General features: G+C 47.8%; 7 protein-coding genes across 7 annotated transcripts; 5 read left to right on the top strand and 2 right to left on the bottom strand.

The window, feature by feature from the left end:
• Positions 1–106: 106 nt before the first annotated feature.
• On the top strand, positions 107–1,464 carry B0J16DRAFT_47982 (uncharacterized protein). The gene has a single exon (XM_046133919.1). The coding sequence runs from the start codon at positions 213–215 to the stop codon at positions 1,047–1,049; it is 837 nt and encodes a 278-aa protein (XP_045990653.1). The 5' UTR covers positions 107–212; the 3' UTR covers positions 1,050–1,464.
• Positions 1,465–1,794: 330 nt separating this feature from the next.
• B0J16DRAFT_410443 (S-adenosyl-L-methionine-dependent methyltransferase) lies at positions 1,795–3,304 on the top strand. The gene is made up of 3 exons (XM_046133149.1): positions 1,795–2,697; positions 2,753–2,909; positions 2,960–3,304. Exons 1-3 carry the CDS (start codon positions 1,881–1,883, stop codon positions 2,991–2,993), a joined length of 1,008 nt encoding a protein of 335 aa, XP_045990652.1. The 5' UTR covers positions 1,795–1,880; the 3' UTR covers positions 2,994–3,304.
• A 34-nt stretch (positions 3,305–3,338) lies between these two features.
• B0J16DRAFT_392968 (Pyoverdine/dityrosine biosynthesis protein-domain-containing protein) lies at positions 3,339–5,982 on the bottom strand (the record flags this gene model as incomplete). Its single annotated transcript, XM_046132039.1, has 5 exons — positions 3,339–3,850; positions 3,905–4,560; positions 4,608–4,990; positions 5,102–5,443; positions 5,967–5,982. 5 exons carry the CDS (start codon positions 5,980–5,982, stop codon positions 3,379–3,381), a joined length of 1,869 nt encoding a protein of 622 aa, XP_045990651.1. The 3' UTR covers positions 3,339–3,378.
• A 342-nt stretch (positions 5,983–6,324) lies between these two features.
• Positions 6,325–10,271, top strand: B0J16DRAFT_360600 (FAD binding domain-containing protein; the record flags this gene model as incomplete). The annotated part of the gene is made up of 8 exons (XM_046129706.1): positions 6,325–6,421; positions 6,475–6,594; positions 6,640–7,194; positions 7,242–7,577; positions 7,627–7,933; positions 8,943–9,046; positions 9,101–9,326; positions 9,530–10,271. 8 exons carry the CDS (start codon positions 6,325–6,327, stop codon positions 10,269–10,271), a joined length of 2,487 nt encoding a protein of 828 aa, XP_045990650.1.
• Positions 10,272–10,883: 612 nt separating this feature from the next.
• B0J16DRAFT_298813 (thioesterase-like superfamily-domain-containing protein) lies at positions 10,884–12,084 on the top strand. Its single transcript, XM_046124509.1, has 2 exons — positions 10,884–11,092; positions 11,145–12,084. The coding sequence occupies exons 1-2, from the start codon at positions 10,990–10,992 to the stop codon at positions 11,990–11,992; spliced, it is 951 nt and encodes a 316-aa protein (XP_045990649.1). The 5' UTR covers positions 10,884–10,989; the 3' UTR covers positions 11,993–12,084.
• Positions 12,085–12,161: 77 nt separating this feature from the next.
• Positions 12,162–13,078, bottom strand: B0J16DRAFT_392961 (uncharacterized protein; the record flags this gene model as incomplete). The annotated part of the gene is made up of 2 exons (XM_046132038.1): positions 12,898–13,078; positions 12,162–12,850 (listed from the first exon to the last, which is right to left on the bottom strand). The coding sequence occupies exons 1-2, from the start codon at positions 13,061–13,063 to the stop codon at positions 12,162–12,164; spliced, it is 855 nt and encodes a 284-aa protein (XP_045990648.1). The 5' UTR covers positions 13,064–13,078.
• A 376-nt stretch (positions 13,079–13,454) lies between these two features.
• Positions 13,455–16,236, top strand: B0J16DRAFT_392959 (uncharacterized protein; the record flags this gene model as incomplete). The annotated part of the gene is made up of 6 exons (XM_046132037.1): positions 13,455–13,525; positions 13,791–14,214; positions 14,265–14,345; positions 14,402–15,069; positions 15,140–15,340; positions 15,397–16,236. 6 exons carry the CDS (start codon positions 13,455–13,457, stop codon positions 16,229–16,231), a joined length of 2,280 nt encoding a protein of 759 aa, XP_045990647.1. The 3' UTR covers positions 16,232–16,236.
• Between the last annotated feature and the right edge of the window lie 179 nt (positions 16,237–16,415).

Below are 16,415 nucleotides of genomic sequence, written 5' to 3'. Positions count from 1 at the left end.
ACTCGAGGCTGACGAACTGACCTCTTCGATATGCCAGGCGGGGTGTTGCAACAGCCAACAGGCATTCACATGCATTGGAAGCAGAGTTGTGACCGTGATGAAGTACAAATAAGTTCGATCATGTCCATCATTTCATGCCGATACTTTACTTAACTAACTATCAATCTGCAAATAACTAAACACTAATCCAATCAATCTACCTTACTATCACTATGGCTCAACCTTCCACTCACGTTATTCACGGTGGCAAGCAAGCTTCCCCGAACAACACGTGGACAACCTTTGAATGGGAAGAGCCAAAGCTTGGCAAGCAAGTCCATGGCGAGGTCACCACTGCTCGAGCCTTTGGGACTTCTGGCAATCTCTCTTCCGGATTCTGGAGGACGAGCGCCACGTCCCCAGGCGCCAACAGCGACGGGTCGCACAACTTCATCTATTCATCTCCTCTCGGAGATGAGACCGCATGCATTATTGACGGGTCTGCTACCTTGACAGTAGCATCCACTGGGGCTAAATACCGAGTTGGCCCTGGATCAATCATCAGCTCTCCCAAGGGACTTGAAGTCTACTGGGAGATCGACCCTCCCTTTTTTAAGAAGTACTGGTGTATTTGGAATGGCACCACGGTAGCTGAAAACCCGCAAACTGATCTTCTAATCGGGCACATCAGCGACAGTCCTGGCTGGGTTGACTACAACTTCACTGAGCCCAAGGAGGGTGATCTCGTGGCTGGTGAGTTGTACTTCATTCGTAATGGAGGATCGACCGGTACCATGCTGAGTGGAGTGTGGCGATCCGGAAAGGGAATTGCGGGTTCGGATCTGGATGATCAAGGGACTATGACAACACCTTACACTGGAGTTCTTGGAGACGAAACAATCCTTCTCTTGGAAGGAGAAGTTGATATCACGGAGACGGAGAGTGGAAAGAAGCATAGCTTTAGAGCTGGAGACGCAATTGGGTTGACGTCAGGTATGCATATCACTTGGGTCTCAAAGGGTCCCTTTACGAAAAAGCTGTGGGTCATTACCCGGGATGTCGTTGAGTAAGGACACGACTGTAGCTTTATTATTTAATATGGTTAACACTGTAGCTCTTAGAATAAGTGCTATCCCGATTCTGAAAATGAGTGTGGCCCTTTATAGTACAGCATTTCTCAAGTCCACCTCCTAGTTTACTTCATAATAAGAGAGGTTTCAATCGGACTATAAAACTATCCTCCCCTGACTTAGTAAACCCACTCTTTCTTCTCATTCTCAGCTTTACCTCCACTGGTAGTATTAAAAGATATCTAAGGTCAAAAAGTCCTAGTTTATTATTAACCTATTTACTATTGTAATTAGCTGCTACATAAGCTAAGAATATTTTAAGTGAAGCAGAGCTATGCTGTAGAGCCTATGGAGACGATGGAAGCAGGGAACTATTGAATAGAAGATGGACATGCATCACTGGAAGACCTACGAGGTATCGGGTACAAAGAAGATGTCGAGACCTGAACAAGCACATCATCCTAGTCCTGTGATTCAGGTAATAGCCCAAAGTTGTCATCAAGAGCATGAAATCTATTCTACTGTACGTAATACCTATTCAAACACTTTATGCCAAGGATGTGCGCCAGATAAGGAAGGCCAAAATTTTAACCCTGCAGCAAAGACCCAGGGATAGACATGCGAACCAACAACATTGCTCTGAAGATCATCCTGTTTATGTCATTGGTTAGTCGCTTATAACCTTACCATGCGATGTTACCCACAAATCATGCCAATGCGCCGCAATCACCCAAGCCCCTCAATTGATGTGCGGGAATTCCAGATGTTATTTTCATCTTGACTTTCTTTCATTTATAAAATCCGTGTAGAGATTGATCATATCAAGCCACCATGACCACGACCACTGAAACTACTATTTCCGCTGCCCTCAAGGTCGATGAAGAAGTAGCAAACGATACAGACGCCGACTCTTCGCTAGGGTCAGACACAAGCTCTACAACTTCAATCACTTCTACCATCCTTAGATACCGCCAGGAAAATGGCCGCACGTTTCACGCTTACAAAGATGGGCAGTACCTAATGCCAAACGATGAGCGAGAACAGGACAGGCTTGATCTGCAGCATCATCTCTTCCTGCTAACCTTCAGCAATAAACTCTACCTTTCACCCGCCGGTCAAGTTGGACACAAGATCCACAATGCCCTGGATGTAGGAACAGGAACTGGGTTATGGGCTACGGACTTTGCAGATGAACACCCAGACGCTTCGGTTATTGGAGTCGATCTGAGTCCCATCCAAAGTTCCTTCGTCCCCCCAAACCTGAGCTTTCAGGTCGATGATATTGAAGAGGATTGGACATTCAATGTGAAGTTCGACTTCGTCTACTGTCGCATGATGTCAGGTGGATTGGCAGACTGGTCTGGCTTCTTCAAACGCGCTTATGATAACGTTGCACCCGGCGGATGGGTTGAGGTCGCCGATATCCTATGGCCCATGACAAGCGATGATGGCACTCTCAAGGAGGACTCAGCGACCTTGGAATGGGCAAGTAAGATCATCGAGGGCACAAAGCTGATCGGGAGACCCTGTGACGGTGCGAGTAAGTACAAGGAAAAGCTTGAGGCGCAAGGCTTCCAGAATGTCCAAGAGCAGGTCTTCAAATGGCCTCAGAATACCTGGCCGAAGGACGCAAGGCACAAAGAGCTTGGTAAGTCTCGTCACAGATGGGCCGTAAAACGTCGCCGTACGCTAATAGGATGAAGGCGCATGGCATCTCGAGAACTCCATATCGGCTTTGGAAAGTACCAGCGTCGCCGTCTTCACTCGTGTGTTGGGATGGAAAAAGGAAGAAGTTGATGTCTTGCTGGCCAAGGTCCGCCGGGAGCTCAAGGACAGGACCATTCACTCATATTGGCCCATGTAAGTTGCCATCTCACAATATGTATTTGCTCAAGGCTGACAGCTCTTAGTTATGTGGTGTATGGACAGAAACCAGAGGAATAAGAGTGTCTTATGTGGATTCCACATGTACACGCAGGCGAGAAGTCCTGGCTGAGCACTGGACTTCTCCGCGGGAGAATAAAACAGGACATTCAACACTTACATGCATGCGTCTGTACTTAGCTGGAAAGGTGTCGAGATTATTCTTACCTATAAAAGCCTTACTACACTTACGGAAAGTACCATTTTCCCAGGGACCATAAACGAATAAGCATTAAATACCTGCTGATGGGAATTTCTTTAAGTATCCTACTATTAGCTTCTGAGTTTAACAAAAGTTTAGAGAAGGTTATCCTACCATCTCTTCTTCCAGTATAAGCTATATCCTATCATACTTTTTGTATTGATAATGCCATACTCGATCGTCACCACCACGACATAAAGCACTCTAATCAAAGTGAATCCTCCACAGCTCCCGATCAATCCCCGAAGTAAAGTCACTCCTCGTGTGCATCATTAAAGTGTTATCACTGACCAAGATATCACCCTTCTCCCAAGCGTAATAAACAGCAACCCGGCGATCATAAAGCACTGAGTCGATGGTACTACATATAGCCGCGCTTTGTCGAGGCTCAAGTCCTTCGATCCTCACGTCGGAAGCATCGAACCTTGTCTTAGACTGCGGCCATGGTTCGTGATATCGGAGGCACGGCTTGCCGTTGGTAGGATGGTCAACAACCAAAGGGAGGCCTCCTAATACAGTGTTGTTGAATGCTGAGGTTGAAACGCTCCACGTGAGTCTTGAGAGATCCTGTTCTCTCATCCATGATGGGAGGTACTTGAAGAAGAGTGTTGATGAAGAGAAGATTGTGAAACCGGTGTCTTTAGGTGAAGACGTGGCGCCATGGAAAAGTTGAAATCTTCATCAATGAGTCAGTTGCGGGAGTTGTGTAAGTTATAAAAGTGGTGCTTACCGTGGTGGAGTTGAAACCGTCTTCTCTTGACCATTCTCATCGGTCGTTTTAACCACTTTGAACAATCCATCATAATGCATTGGCATAGGCTCTGCTGACAAAACATTGTTCAACCCTTGTGCATCTTGGCCACGGTCCTTGACTTCGAGAAGCAGACCAAACTTCCAAGGAAGTGGTGTTCCAAATCGATGACTCAAGTCAATTAACCTGTCCCGGTTCGGCTTCTTTACAAACCCCTTAAGAACCACAGGTGAATTGAGTTCCGATAGAGCGCTTACTCTCTGCGTGTCGATGTCGTCCAGTGTCAAAGATCCAGAGCCGTTAGTAGGACGGATTGTCAGGCCAGATGGGTACATTGGAGTGACGGTTATACCGCCTTTGTCTTCTGCCCATGAGAACAGAGGAGACTTTTCCCTGAAATACGAAGGTCGTTTGTTCACATGGACTAGTTCGAGAGTTGGGTCGTTTTCAAACTCTGATCGCATACCGGTCTTGATAGTGCCATCTAACCAGTAAGCCACACTACAGTGCCACGGCGTTGTGTAAAGCTGTTCTGTAGGGAGTAGACTGATGGAAAGTTTTGTGGTTCCAGTTGATGGATGGATAGATAGGCGAACATGGTCTGGATACCTTTGTCGAACTGCATTTGCAAATGCCTAGCGAGAGTTAGTACAAGAGTTTCAGATGAAGAAAAGTTGATTACCTCTCCTCGAGCCATCATCTGCTTGGTGATATACTCAATTCCTTTCTTGTACGCCGACTTGCTTCGAGACTCATCCACCGGATAAACCGTCTCCAAGTCCGTTTGAAGAAATTTAATGTAGCCGCGATAAGTCATGCATTGATCCTCCATCTGCCGGACTTGATCCCAGCTCCACCCCGGTTTGCTGAAGGTATTCAGGAGTGTACGACGGAAATTTGAGGCGTTGGCCACATAGGTCATCTCTTCCAAATCCTTTGGCATATCTATGTCCACCAGGTCTCCTAGACGGGAGAAAGAAAGATTCTTGAAGTCCATTTCAAATGCCATGGAGCGAAGGGTTTCACCATATGCCCAGACATCTTTGTCCGGAACACCTAGTAAGTCTGATTGGTGTCAGCAGGAGCTTTTTCGAGGGCCTAAGAGCTTCCACATACCATTATACACAAGGCCATCTGATACAATAGTCAGTTTGGCGCCGTGTGGATAAACGTCACCGATGGCACTGCAAAGACCATTCAAGTGAGCGAGGGCAATCTCTTCTCCCTTATCGGGAAGCTTGCCCAAGGTTTTTGAAGTTGAGTTAGGTGACTTGAAAGGAAATGCAGGTAAACAGAGAGGTACTGCATGTCCGGCCTTGACATGGGTGTAGATGAGGGCGATGAACTTGAGAGTTGATTCATCGGAAGTTATCTCTTCTCGTTGCATGCGATACCTTCTGATGACGTGAAGGATCTTGCTTGAGGTTTCAAGAGCTGTGTTGTCGAGGAAAAGTGGCAAAGGTTGGGCTTTACCTGCCGCTTCTTCCTTTTGGAAGGGCAGACCGAAAGAGTGTTCAACTACAGCCATGATGAGTTTGAAGGGGAGTATGCAAGGCGGAGGGGGTAGGTGGACAGTATGCCAATGGTAGCAAAACCCGTGTAAAAATAAAGATAGCCAACAAGGCAAGAAGGAGGTGGAGAGGGAATAAGTATCGTAGACGGAGGATTCCGATGGCATATGTCACAGTTTTCACGGGTTCCAAGGACGGCAGCCCCCGAGTTTAACCATCGCGTTTCACCAAGGGAATTCTTACCAAATGGTGCGAGTAGTGGACCACAAGACCACTTGTGGCGAAGTCCTCTTCCTAAGTGACCAAGACGTGATAGAAGGATCCTGGATCGAGCAATTCATTGGTGAACACCCTATCAATAATAACGATTCAAGAAGCAGATCCGCTTAAGGAAGGTTACAATGTGACTTACATGGATCCAAATCAGGGTAGCAATAAGTCCGTCGGCAAACTTGATTGCCAAGGCCGTGGTTTCGCCGCTTCTGAGGAAAGATCTCCATCAGATAATCTCAGTAATCCATGCATGTCACGGCTCGATCCCACCATGGTTCTGAGGTTGACAAATTTGATCCTTTTTTGCTTTGAATGTAGAAGGAATAGACGGGGAGACTTATCGGTATCCCGCGCGGTATCCCACCGGTTGACGATTATTCGTTTAGGCGCTCGTTTGGATCCTCGTTTGGGCAGAGAATAGTGGATCAAAGATCAGTGCATTTATCGGAAATACAGCCACCGCATTGGGCATCCTTACACTTAATCCTGGTTGTTGCTAACGGTCTATCTGGAAGGTGAGTACAGAACATCTATACAGTTTTTTCTACAACATCTTACGCTCTCCTCCAGGATTGTGAAAACATCTGAAGGTGCAATCAGGAACCATTTGTAATTATGGAACAAGTCGACGTTACTGTTATCGGTGGAGGCCCAACTGGTCTCTTCGTAACCCTCCTCCTTCAGCAGCTGAACATCTCAGTACGAGTTCTCGGTAAGTTGTCTAATATGGCTGTAAAGTTGGATTCCAATCTAACGCTGATATAGATGAGAAGCCTTCAACGCTAGAGCTAGGTCGCGCTGATGCTCTCAATGCCCGCACTCAGCAATATTTCGAAGTTGCAGGTATTCTAGAAGAGCTTTTGCCTGACGGCCTCAAGTGCAATAGTAAGAACTCGATACCTTGACGAGATCCAAATTAACAAGCAGCAGCCAGTTCAACATTCAAAGAAGGCGATTTCAAATCTCGTCAGAACGCTTGGTGGGTTGGTATTGAGCATGCTCTACACAAGAACTTCCTCATGATCGGTCAGCCCGAAGTGGAAAGGGTTATGCGACAACGTCTAGGCGACAATGTGAGCTACAACGAACATGTAACAAGCGTCGTTGAAGAAGAAGGCTTTGTTGAGGTCACGACAAGCTCAGGTCGAGCAGTGCGAAGCAAGTATGTCGTCGGCGCAGACGGCGCAAGATCGTTCGTCAGAAAGTCTCTAGGTATTACCTTTACTGGTACCAAGCCTGAGATGACCTGGGCTGTTCTTGATACCTTCCTGGATACTGACTTTCCTGTTTGTCCTGAGATCATCACATTCGAGCTTGATGGGGAGTCAAGAGTGGCGTGGATTCCCCGCGAGCGAGGGATGTCTCGTTTCTATGTCTTGCCAAAGGGTGAGGTGACGCAGGAGTTGGCCGAAGAATCTATCAAGAAACATCTCGCTCCCTACCGAGTCGAGTTCACGAAAACAGAATGGTTCAGCACATTTACTGGTACGTGCTTATCCTCAAATTTGTTTGTCTTACTGACCACCTCGTAGTTAAAGAGAGGATTGCTGGTAACTTTATCTCCAAAGATGGACTCGGTAGAGTGATACTTTCTGGGGACGCTGCACATGTTCATTCCGTCAATGGTGGTCAAGGCCTGAACACCGGTGTCTCTGATGCATTTGCCCTAGCTTGGCGTCTATCATCCCTAGTGACGCCGTCGGGGCTGACTGCTAGGGCGAAACAAGATATTCTCAGTAGCTACGACATTGAGCGAAGAGGTACGGCAGCTCAGGTCATCGGGGTGGCTGCAGCCCTGGTAAGAGACACGGTACACACGGCCAAGAAGTATGTCTCTACAATTGAGCGAAACGCTGGGTACATCACAGGTGAGTTGTGCACGCTACGTCATCTGTTTCCTGACACTAACATGTATAGGTATGGGTGTCAACTATAACGAGTTCGTCACGCCTCTTGTGCAGGGTGTAGAGCAGGGTATATGGAAGCCCGGGTATCGCTGCCCCGATGTTACTCTGAAGACAGATGCTGGTGAAGCCACTAGGCTCTACGCCATTGTTTCTTACGGGCACTTTATTGTCTTGTCAATTGGGAAGCGTATCTCCGCTGATCTTGTTCCGTCTGTGGTGTATAGCATTTTGCCACATGAGAAGGCCAATCAGGCGGACTTTACTGCAGATTGGGTTACAGGTGAAGAATCCCTGGTAGTGGTCGTGCGGCCGGATATGTATGTAGGGTATGTGGGAAGTGGCACGGAGGATCAAGGGTGGAAAGTGTACCTAGATACCTACTCCACATAGGTAAGGTGAACGAAGTTATTTTGTGTCATTGACAATACATTGAATTAATATTTTATTCGCTGCATGTCAAGTTCTCTTCTCCATTTTGCAACATTCACTCAAAACTGAAGGGGAGACTTTTCCGATTCTTGTCAAGTAATCTTTTACCCTAGAAAAGGTGTGCATGAACCCATCGGCGCTATATTAAACAAGGTTTTTAGCCGAAACAGATTTTACTAATGTTAACAAGATCATGCCGTGCTCGGATTAATGAAAGCATGAATACGCGTTTAAAATATTAGCTTCGGCCGTCACAGGAAATCACATCACACCTTCCCATCTTGTCTTCCTATGTGTCACAAACAAGCATTGCATTGTGAAAGTTGAGTGACATCCTGAATCTGTCTCCAGAGGGATAAAGTCTTTTCCGGACTGGGATTACAAGAACGGTATTTCCGAACGAGCCACCTTCCTCATACGACAATTGTAAACGACGAAGTGGTATCTGTGGACGCTGGCCAGTTTTCCACTTTGAAACAAGAAATTTAAACAGCACTGTAGTATTCGGATATACTTCCTTTACAGATTCTGTCACCTAACCCATGTCTCTCCCCTGTCGTGATTCGCTGGTTTAGTTCTAAAGTTGCGTTACGTTGCATCGAGGCCCACCATGCAGAGGTCAACTTTTAATTACTTGCTTGCATGCTTGCAGAGATAAATCGAAAGGGAAATAAAGTACGAAGTAAAGATCTACCTTGCCGCTGCATGATTCAGAACAGATGGGGCTGCTTATCAATCTCTGCGTATGTACGGAGAACTCCGGTTCATCTTTTCATTAACGCCTAGTTGAGTAACTCGTCACCTGCTCATAGCATGGTCAACTGGCTGGTCGTCTCTTGTAATCTGAAAATCCATCGATCGATTGTTAGTAATGGTAGATACCAAGGGAGTCGCCAGCGTCGGGGATGACCGCGCTTCAGTTCACGATGGACCTCCAGACGGTGGGCTATTGGCCTGGCTACAGGTAGCTGGGTCATTTTGTCTCTATTTCTGCACCTGGGGTACGACATCTATCCATGTGAACATATTGTTCGGAAGAAACTGACTAGTTTTAGGCGTCATTGGAAGCTTCGGGAGCTTTCAGACTATATACGAACGCGATGAGCTGACGACCCATATCCCATTCCAGATATCAGTCATTGGCTCTCTTCAGACTTTTATCATGGTCTTTTCAGGCTTTATCGTAGGTCCCATTTACGACTCTGGCTACTTCAGACACTTGCTTGGTGTCGGATCGGTCTTTATCGTTGTCGGCACTGTACTTCAAAGCATAAGCACAAGGTACTGGCACTATCTTTTGAGCCAAGGACTTATGATTGGTATTGGTACTGGTTGTCTATCAATCCTGAGCGTGGCCATTCCTTCATTGTGGTTCACTAAAAATTTACCTCTTGCGAATGGGCTCGCGGCGTGCGGTAGTGGACTTGGGGGGTAAGTAGTAATCAACCGACTATTGGCTCATCTTAAACTAACACGTTTCGCAGTGTGGTTCTACCTATCATGATCCGAGAACTAAGCATCAGGACAACTTTACAATGGACAACCAGGGCTATGGCGCTCGTACTACTAGTTCTGCTACTGTTTTCCAACATCGTCCTTCGCCCGCCTGGGAGCGGGACGTCGCGACGACCATTCATTGATAAGACGGCCTTCACTGACTGGCCTTATCTGATGTTTGTCGCTGGATGCTTCTCGGTCTTCTTGGGTATGTACACGCCATTCGTGCATGTCCAAAGTTATGCGCTCGACCGCAATATTGTGTCGCCTGATCTAGCTCTTTTCCTCTTGGCTATTCTGAACAGCAGTTCTATCCTCGGACGTATTGTACCGGCATTTTTTGCTCAGTACTTGGGACCTATGAACACCATCATTGGCGCTGCAACAGTTCTGGCCATCACAAGTCTGAGTCTCATCGTGGCGACAACCGCGCCACGTCTGCTTGCTACGGTCATCGTCCAGGGATTCATTACCGGGTCTTTTTTTGCGATGCAACCGACAATATTTGTAAGGCTTACTGGTGATCCTCGAAGGATTGGGACGAGATTTGGCATGGCCTTTTCTGTTATGTCGTTTGCACTGCTGTTCGGGCCACCTGTTGGTGGTGCTTTGAGAAAGTCTTTGGGGTATACGGCGGCGTGGATCTGGGCTGGGTTGACTACTCTCACTGGAGGTATCCTGATACTTTGTAGTCGCCTCTTGAAGGACAGAAGGTCCCTCAAAGTATAAATAGACTGCATCTATTTCAAATTTTGAGTTGCATTTAGACACCTGGTGAGAAAGTCCCACTTGTTGTGGCATGATAACAGAAGCTGAGTGAGTGAATTGATAAGAAACAGGCCAGCTTCCTTTAATGTACGGAATAAAATAATAGCAAGACAAACCTTCATGACGAGCGGTTGTATCTGAAATGTCTAGCTACTTTGTAACAATTCGTTGGTTGATGGTTATTAATATGCGAGATTCCTTCCGGGAAGTCCGGTTCCCATCACCTCGGTGACCTTTGCACTTGTGGCAGGTGATGGCAATAGCGAGCAAGGAGCCGTGATTTATCCAACATACCACTCAATTGGCATTGCATTACCGACGCTAAAAAAGTTAACAATTGCAGTAAGCAACTGCAATCATCCAAGATCTTAAGTCTTACCACTTAAAGTTCGCCCTTCAGTGCAACAGCATGGAGTTACCTTTTCATGTCGCCGCTGTGTCGACAGTAGTCTTCAAGCTCCAGGGTAAGCTAAACTTTTACCGAGGTCCCCATCTTTTAGCGGGGTGGGAGGGGAGAAACGCCGTCAAGCCTTACCCCATGGGGCTTTGGACCGTCAAGCGATAGTGCGATATCTCCGAGTTCAAAAAGCATGGACTGTCCACCCGACTAGGACATATATACATATCAACAGTGCAAAAGGCTGATAGTGCTTCCTGCAAGACAGTGTACTTCAACAACATGAGTTCATCTATCGTATCATTCAAAGCGGCTGTACGCGTGGCTCAGCTTACGGACCACTCATGGAGCGGCAATCTTGTCCAAGAGTACTGCGTAGGTGCCGGTTTGTTATCCCATCAGACTCCTACGAGAATAATAATTGACATAGATGGCAGTACCAAATGGCGGGTATGTCGCAAGCGTAATGTATCAAGCCGTCGAGAGCCATGTTCAAAATCTTGGCCTCGGACAAGACATCATCTCAGCCCAACTCCAATACGTCAACCGCACCCAGATAGGTGACGCCAAGATCACCATCGAGACCATAAAGAGCGGTCGCGCGACTTCAACCTTTCATGCAGTTCTTCTTCAAGGCACGCGCAAGTGCGTTCTGGGCTACTTTGTATGTGTGGCTCCGACAACAAACGGCCTGACTCTTGCTACCGGCTGGCATCTCCTCCCTCCAGCCCCGCCCATTGATTTTGAGCGCGCTGTTAAGGGATTGGACCCGAACTGGTCTTCCGGAGCGGGTCGTATCCAGATAGATCACTTGGCATCGCTGGGATTTGTACGCGCTGTGGAAGGTGTCTTTGAGTCATATTATCGACGACAGCCCGGGCACAAAGGCCTCGAAGATGCATGGATTCGGCTATCGAGCGGTGAACTTCTCACTAATGCCTCGTTACCTCTTGTTGCGGACGCGAAGCCTTATGTTGTTGAGAGCTGGAGGCCATTGCCTGGTGAGAGCAGTGAAGGGGTACCTTTCTCGAGGAATGATCCATTCTGGTACCCGACACTTGTCATGAACTTAGACATCAAGAAACTGTTGCCAAAGGAGGGTGTAGAGTGGCTTTTCATCAGGACCGAAGCCAGGAAAATCGATCAAGGACGGCTTGACTTGCAGGTCAGCGTTTTGGATCAGGAAGGGGATCTTGTTGCGGTTGCCAGTCATATCAACCTGGTTCTTTCGGCATCACGAAATCTCGGGAACAAGACGGCCAAGGTATCCAAAGGCAACCTTTGAGAAACATTGTATCACTAGAATTTATTTCCTCCCTACAAATAGTGCATTTTCAAGTGTATACAAGATGGCATATCTTGGACAGTAAATTTGGGAGCATGCCAACCATCGTTCGATCCTTTCCCGAGTACCGCGATGTGAATTAACTGACTGTGCTAAACGATAACTTGCCTCACATATTTCTACCTCCAGTCACACTGATCACCTGCCCCGTAACATAGGAGAACAGAGGACTGCACACAGCAAGTATAACCTTAGCGGCGTCTTCTGCTGAGCCCGGCCTGCGAAGTGGGATGTCCTCAAACGAGGATTTGCCATCCCTTCCAGGAACACCAAGCTGGACCTTCTCCCCATCTGGACCCGTAATAAACGCCCCATCCTCTTTCGCCTGTGTTAGGCGCGTCTCAATGTACCCAAACGCCACCGTGTTAGCCCGGACGTTAAACCCGGGACCCCATTCCTTCGCAATCGTCTTCATCAGTCCCACCACGCCAGCTTTAAAGAAGGCGTAGTTAGACTGGCCCGCGTTTCCGTGTACTCCTGATGTTGAAGATATGCCGACAATGTTCCTTTGCTTCCCATCCTTGACCCGGAAGTAGGGCGCTGCGGTGCGAATAAGCTGGAAGGGCGCAGTGCCGTGAATGCTGGACATAGCAGCCCATTGCTTATCGGTCATTTTATGCACCACGCCGTCCCATGTGTAACCGGCATTGTTTACGATGATATGAATCTCTCCTCCGCCAAATTCAGCCGCGCGCTTGACGAGCTGGTCGATGTAGTCTTTATGTGTGATATCACCAGCGACTGCGATGGCCCGGCCTCCAGAACTAGTGATCTTATCAGCCACACTTTGTGCTTTGGCTGGACGAATTGTAAGTATAATTCTGATTTATTTCAGAGGCACTTACCTGAATCAACGTCGCAAACAACTACTTTGGCACCCTCTTGAGCGAATAGACGCGCTGCTTCAGCGCCAATGCCTTGGCCACTTCCCGTGATTATTGCAGTTTGTCCCTCCAGAAGACCTCTTGGGTATGCAACGTGAGATGCAATTTGAGCGACACGTTCAGCCATGATTACTGTTCTTCTTCGTCTTTCACTACAAGTCCAGCCAATATCACTCGACGCCAAATCAACTCTTTAAGTCTCAACCTTGAATATAATCCGGTTCCATTCGCACTGGCTAGCTTCCAAGGCTCAGTCGGTGTTGTAGAGCCCCACTCGGCGTTATAGAGTCCAATTCGGCGTTACAAAGCTTATCAAGCCACGTTCGGTACTTTCGATCCACACACGGAGTTACCCCGGATTTCCCCCAGACAGAAACCGGGTTGGTTCGGGTAGCCTCCCGTTCACATATTGGTCTATATGGAGGCTTGATGAGTTGCATTATATGCGTACTAATGATCCTGTCCTGATAACGTCGTTTGGTAGCCTGTCTGAATCAAGCCTCGGTTCAAGCCTAAAGATGACAATGACAGAGAACGACGAAGCCAAGCCGAGGCAGAGACGGCAAGATGCTCGAAAGAGATCACCCAGGTAAGTCATCTGACGTGCAGCAAAAGCCCATCAGCCTATCATGCACCTCCACAAAGCTCGGCTAACAAGATCAATGTCAGGGCATGCTTATCCTGCAGAGAGCGAAAGGTGCGCTGCGACGTGGCATTCGTCCGTGATAATACTTGCACCAACTGTGTTCTTGACAGTAAACAATGTGTCGTCACCTGTCGCCGCCCTCATCACTACAGGCAAGTACAAGACTTTTGTCTGGTGTATATCTCACACACTAACATGTGCACAATAGAGACCGCACCAAGCCCAGAGTGTCAAGTGCAAAGACAGTTATCGAGCCTCTTCCATCTCCCAAGGAAGATGAAGATTTACCTACCTTCTTGGCCGATGACACATTGGAGACGCCAAAGCTAGCACAGTCAAGTCCGATGCATGACCATTCGCCTGAAATCACATTTGCGTATTACCCTTTCCTCTGCATCACCAATCTTAGTTCTCTACATACAGACGATGTCAATTATCTGGAATCCCAAGGATGTTTCAAAATACCTGAAAGTACCTTCCTGGACAATCTAGTCCGGGCGTACTTTCGTTATGCTCATCCGATCTTGCCTGTTGTCAACGAAGCCGAGTTCTGGTCTATTTATGATTCAGGCGGTAAGGCCGGTCGAATTCCATTTATACTACTTTCAGCCATGCTGTTCGTGGCGTGCAAAGTAAGTCCTTCAATAGATCATGTTGAGGTTCTAACTAATGGAGCTTTAAGTACGTGGATCATGATGTCATTCTTGGTCTGCAGCTTGATTCTGCATCCCAGGCGCGGAAAAGGTTCTTTCGGAAGACTCAGGTGCGTTGAACCCAAAGCCCCTCGGAATTTAGTCACCAGGCTAATTTCCTTCGCAGCTTTTATACGACCAAGACACCGAGTCATCGCCAGTCGTGCTTGCTGAGGTCTCTCTTCTCCTTGCTCACTGGCCTCTACAAAAGGCCTCAAGAACGGGAAGTCAATGGCTCGGCCGGGCCATTTCTCACTGCCAAGATGCTATCGCGGAGGCCAAGCTTCTGGGGCCGCGCAAACCCGTCTTCAGCCCGAGCAATCTTAGACGGCTTTTAGGATGTTGCATTCTTAGCGACTGTATTCACAGCTTGTATAACCGTCGGCCCCTTGTGATGCCTCCCGGTATGGCTGAAGATCACCCCGTCCTGTCTCGTACCGATCTGTCACACGAGATTGGACGTTCTCGAGTCTATGGCGTTGAAGCAAAGCAGCAACTTATTGAAGCTCATGAACAGATGTCTTCTCTTGTTGCTATCTTGAGAAGGGTTTTGGCCCTAGTCTATCCTCAAAGAGGCACGTCCACTGCGCTGACGCTGGGTGGAGATGAACATGAGTTCCGCGAGTGCAAGGAGGAGCTGAAAACATGGTATAATGACAGCTTGGTAATCTCAATCTCTGGACAAGATTCCGCGTTGGGTGACTCACCCGCCAGTTCCAGCGATGAAAGAGAACATGGAGCCCCAAGGCATGACCCTGTACAGCTTCTGATAAGCATGATATATGTCCATTATGAGTAAGTTGCCATCTCCATACGATCTTCCAAGTATACTGCAGTTCTGAGACGAACTAACCTTTCGCAACAGTACTGCCATGTTGTCGCTCTGTCATAGTGAACTCCTTGGCGTTACAAGGAGCCCCCACTTGGCAGCCTCACATTACCAGATGCACGAGCGGCCTTCCGTTCGTGAACCGAAACACGACCTGTCGAGTTGCATACTTAACTTGACGGATCGACTTTTGGATTCTTTGCAACAGCAGCTCCTACCCCAGGTCCCGGAAAGCATGTGAGTAGACCCAATCAGTTCCAAATAGCCACTGAAGCTGATGCACGTTCTTCCAGGATATTCTGTACAGCACTTCCACTGCTGTTGTATCTTTTGAACACAAAACAGCCGGCCCAGGCGGTTGGCGGGGCACATGTTCCCCGTTGCCCAGACTGGGTGCGAAGGCTCATGGCATGTTTGAGGCTCCATTACAGGGATAAGCTTGAGTACATTCTGCAAGCAGTGAAAGTTGTCAACCGCAACTTCAGTCAGATTATGCAGGAAGATCTCCTCCCACCCGGTAAAGAACCACTCCAGATAGGTAGCTGGAGGGAGCTGTTAGATACAAGACCGAGACTATATGCTCGTCTCGTTGAGAAACTGGACACTATCATTTCTTGGGGAGGACCGTTGCCTGAAACAGACATGGCCGCCTCATTCAATGAAGGCCAAACACTATCGAGCCGACGATCGCGCGTTGAGAAAGTGTTGCCAACTCTATCTCAACGAAACATCGATCAGAGGTCGCCTTCAATGTCACATGGTGGAGAGCCAGCGACAACTACCAAAACTAATTACCTGGATGCTCTGGGTGAGCACTTTAGCAATATCATACAATCCTGTCTAACTGAGGGCTCCGAAGGGACATACTCACCAGTATCATTGGATCTTTGGACGGGGGAAACTGCGCCCGGAGAAAGAAGCGTCCTGGGCCAACCTTCGCCGTGTCAAGGGATCGAGATAGCAGCGACGGACTTCACTGATGCAGAAGACGTGGTTTTAGAAACCGGGCGAAGCGATGACTGGATCGATGCATTGTTGAAGGAAGACGTGTCGCTGCAGGGTGATACAGACTGTCAGAGTGCTGGAGATGTAGATATGGACGCTACCATGACGGCAGTAATGGGGTAATGTAGCTGTTTCCAGTAGTTTTAGGAAATATAACTTGAATACCGTGTAAGGTCCTTTCGTGTCGACATTCGCAATATTGTCTTCCCACAGGTGACAGGCAAACTGTACCATCAGAGCAGCTGCAGGTCGAAACAGTTCTGGAATACTATTCCTCTTGTCGATCTATTGTAAATACACTCCTAGG

The sequence above is a fragment of the Fusarium flagelliforme genome (assembly GCF_020744385.1).
Source record: "Fusarium flagelliforme strain FIESC 12 MPI-CAGE-AA-0113 chromosome Unknown B0J16scaffold_1, whole genome shotgun sequence".
Lineage (NCBI taxonomy): Eukaryota > Fungi > Ascomycota > Sordariomycetes > Hypocreales > Nectriaceae > Fusarium > Fusarium flagelliforme.
The sequence above is the reverse complement of the archived record's forward strand: the minus strand, read 5'-3'. Positions and strand labels throughout refer to the sequence as shown.

Excerpts from the sequence above, each read along its gene's own strand:
- B0J16DRAFT_47982 (XM_046133919.1), top strand. The coding sequence starts at position 213 with ATGGCTCAACCTTCCACTCACGTTATTCACGGTGGCAAGCAAGCTTCC.
- B0J16DRAFT_410443 (XM_046133149.1), top strand. The coding sequence starts at position 1,881 with ATGACCACGACCACTGAAACTACTATTTCCGCTGCCCTCAAGGTCGAT. Across the intron at positions 2,698-2,752 it reads CGCAAGGCACAAAGAGCTTG|GCGCATGGCATCTCGAGAAC; the intron begins GTAAGTCTCGTC and ends AATAGGATGAAG. Across the intron at positions 2,910-2,959 it reads ATTCACTCATATTGGCCCAT|TTATGTGGTGTATGGACAGA; the intron begins GTAAGTTGCCAT and ends GACAGCTCTTAG.
- B0J16DRAFT_298813 (XM_046124509.1), top strand. The coding sequence starts at position 10,990 with ATGAGTTCATCTATCGTATCATTCAAAGCGGCTGTACGCGTGGCTCAG. Across the intron at positions 11,093-11,144 it reads AGAGTACTGCGTAGGTGCCG|TACCAAATGGCGGGTATGTC; the intron begins GTTTGTTATCCC and ends CATAGATGGCAG.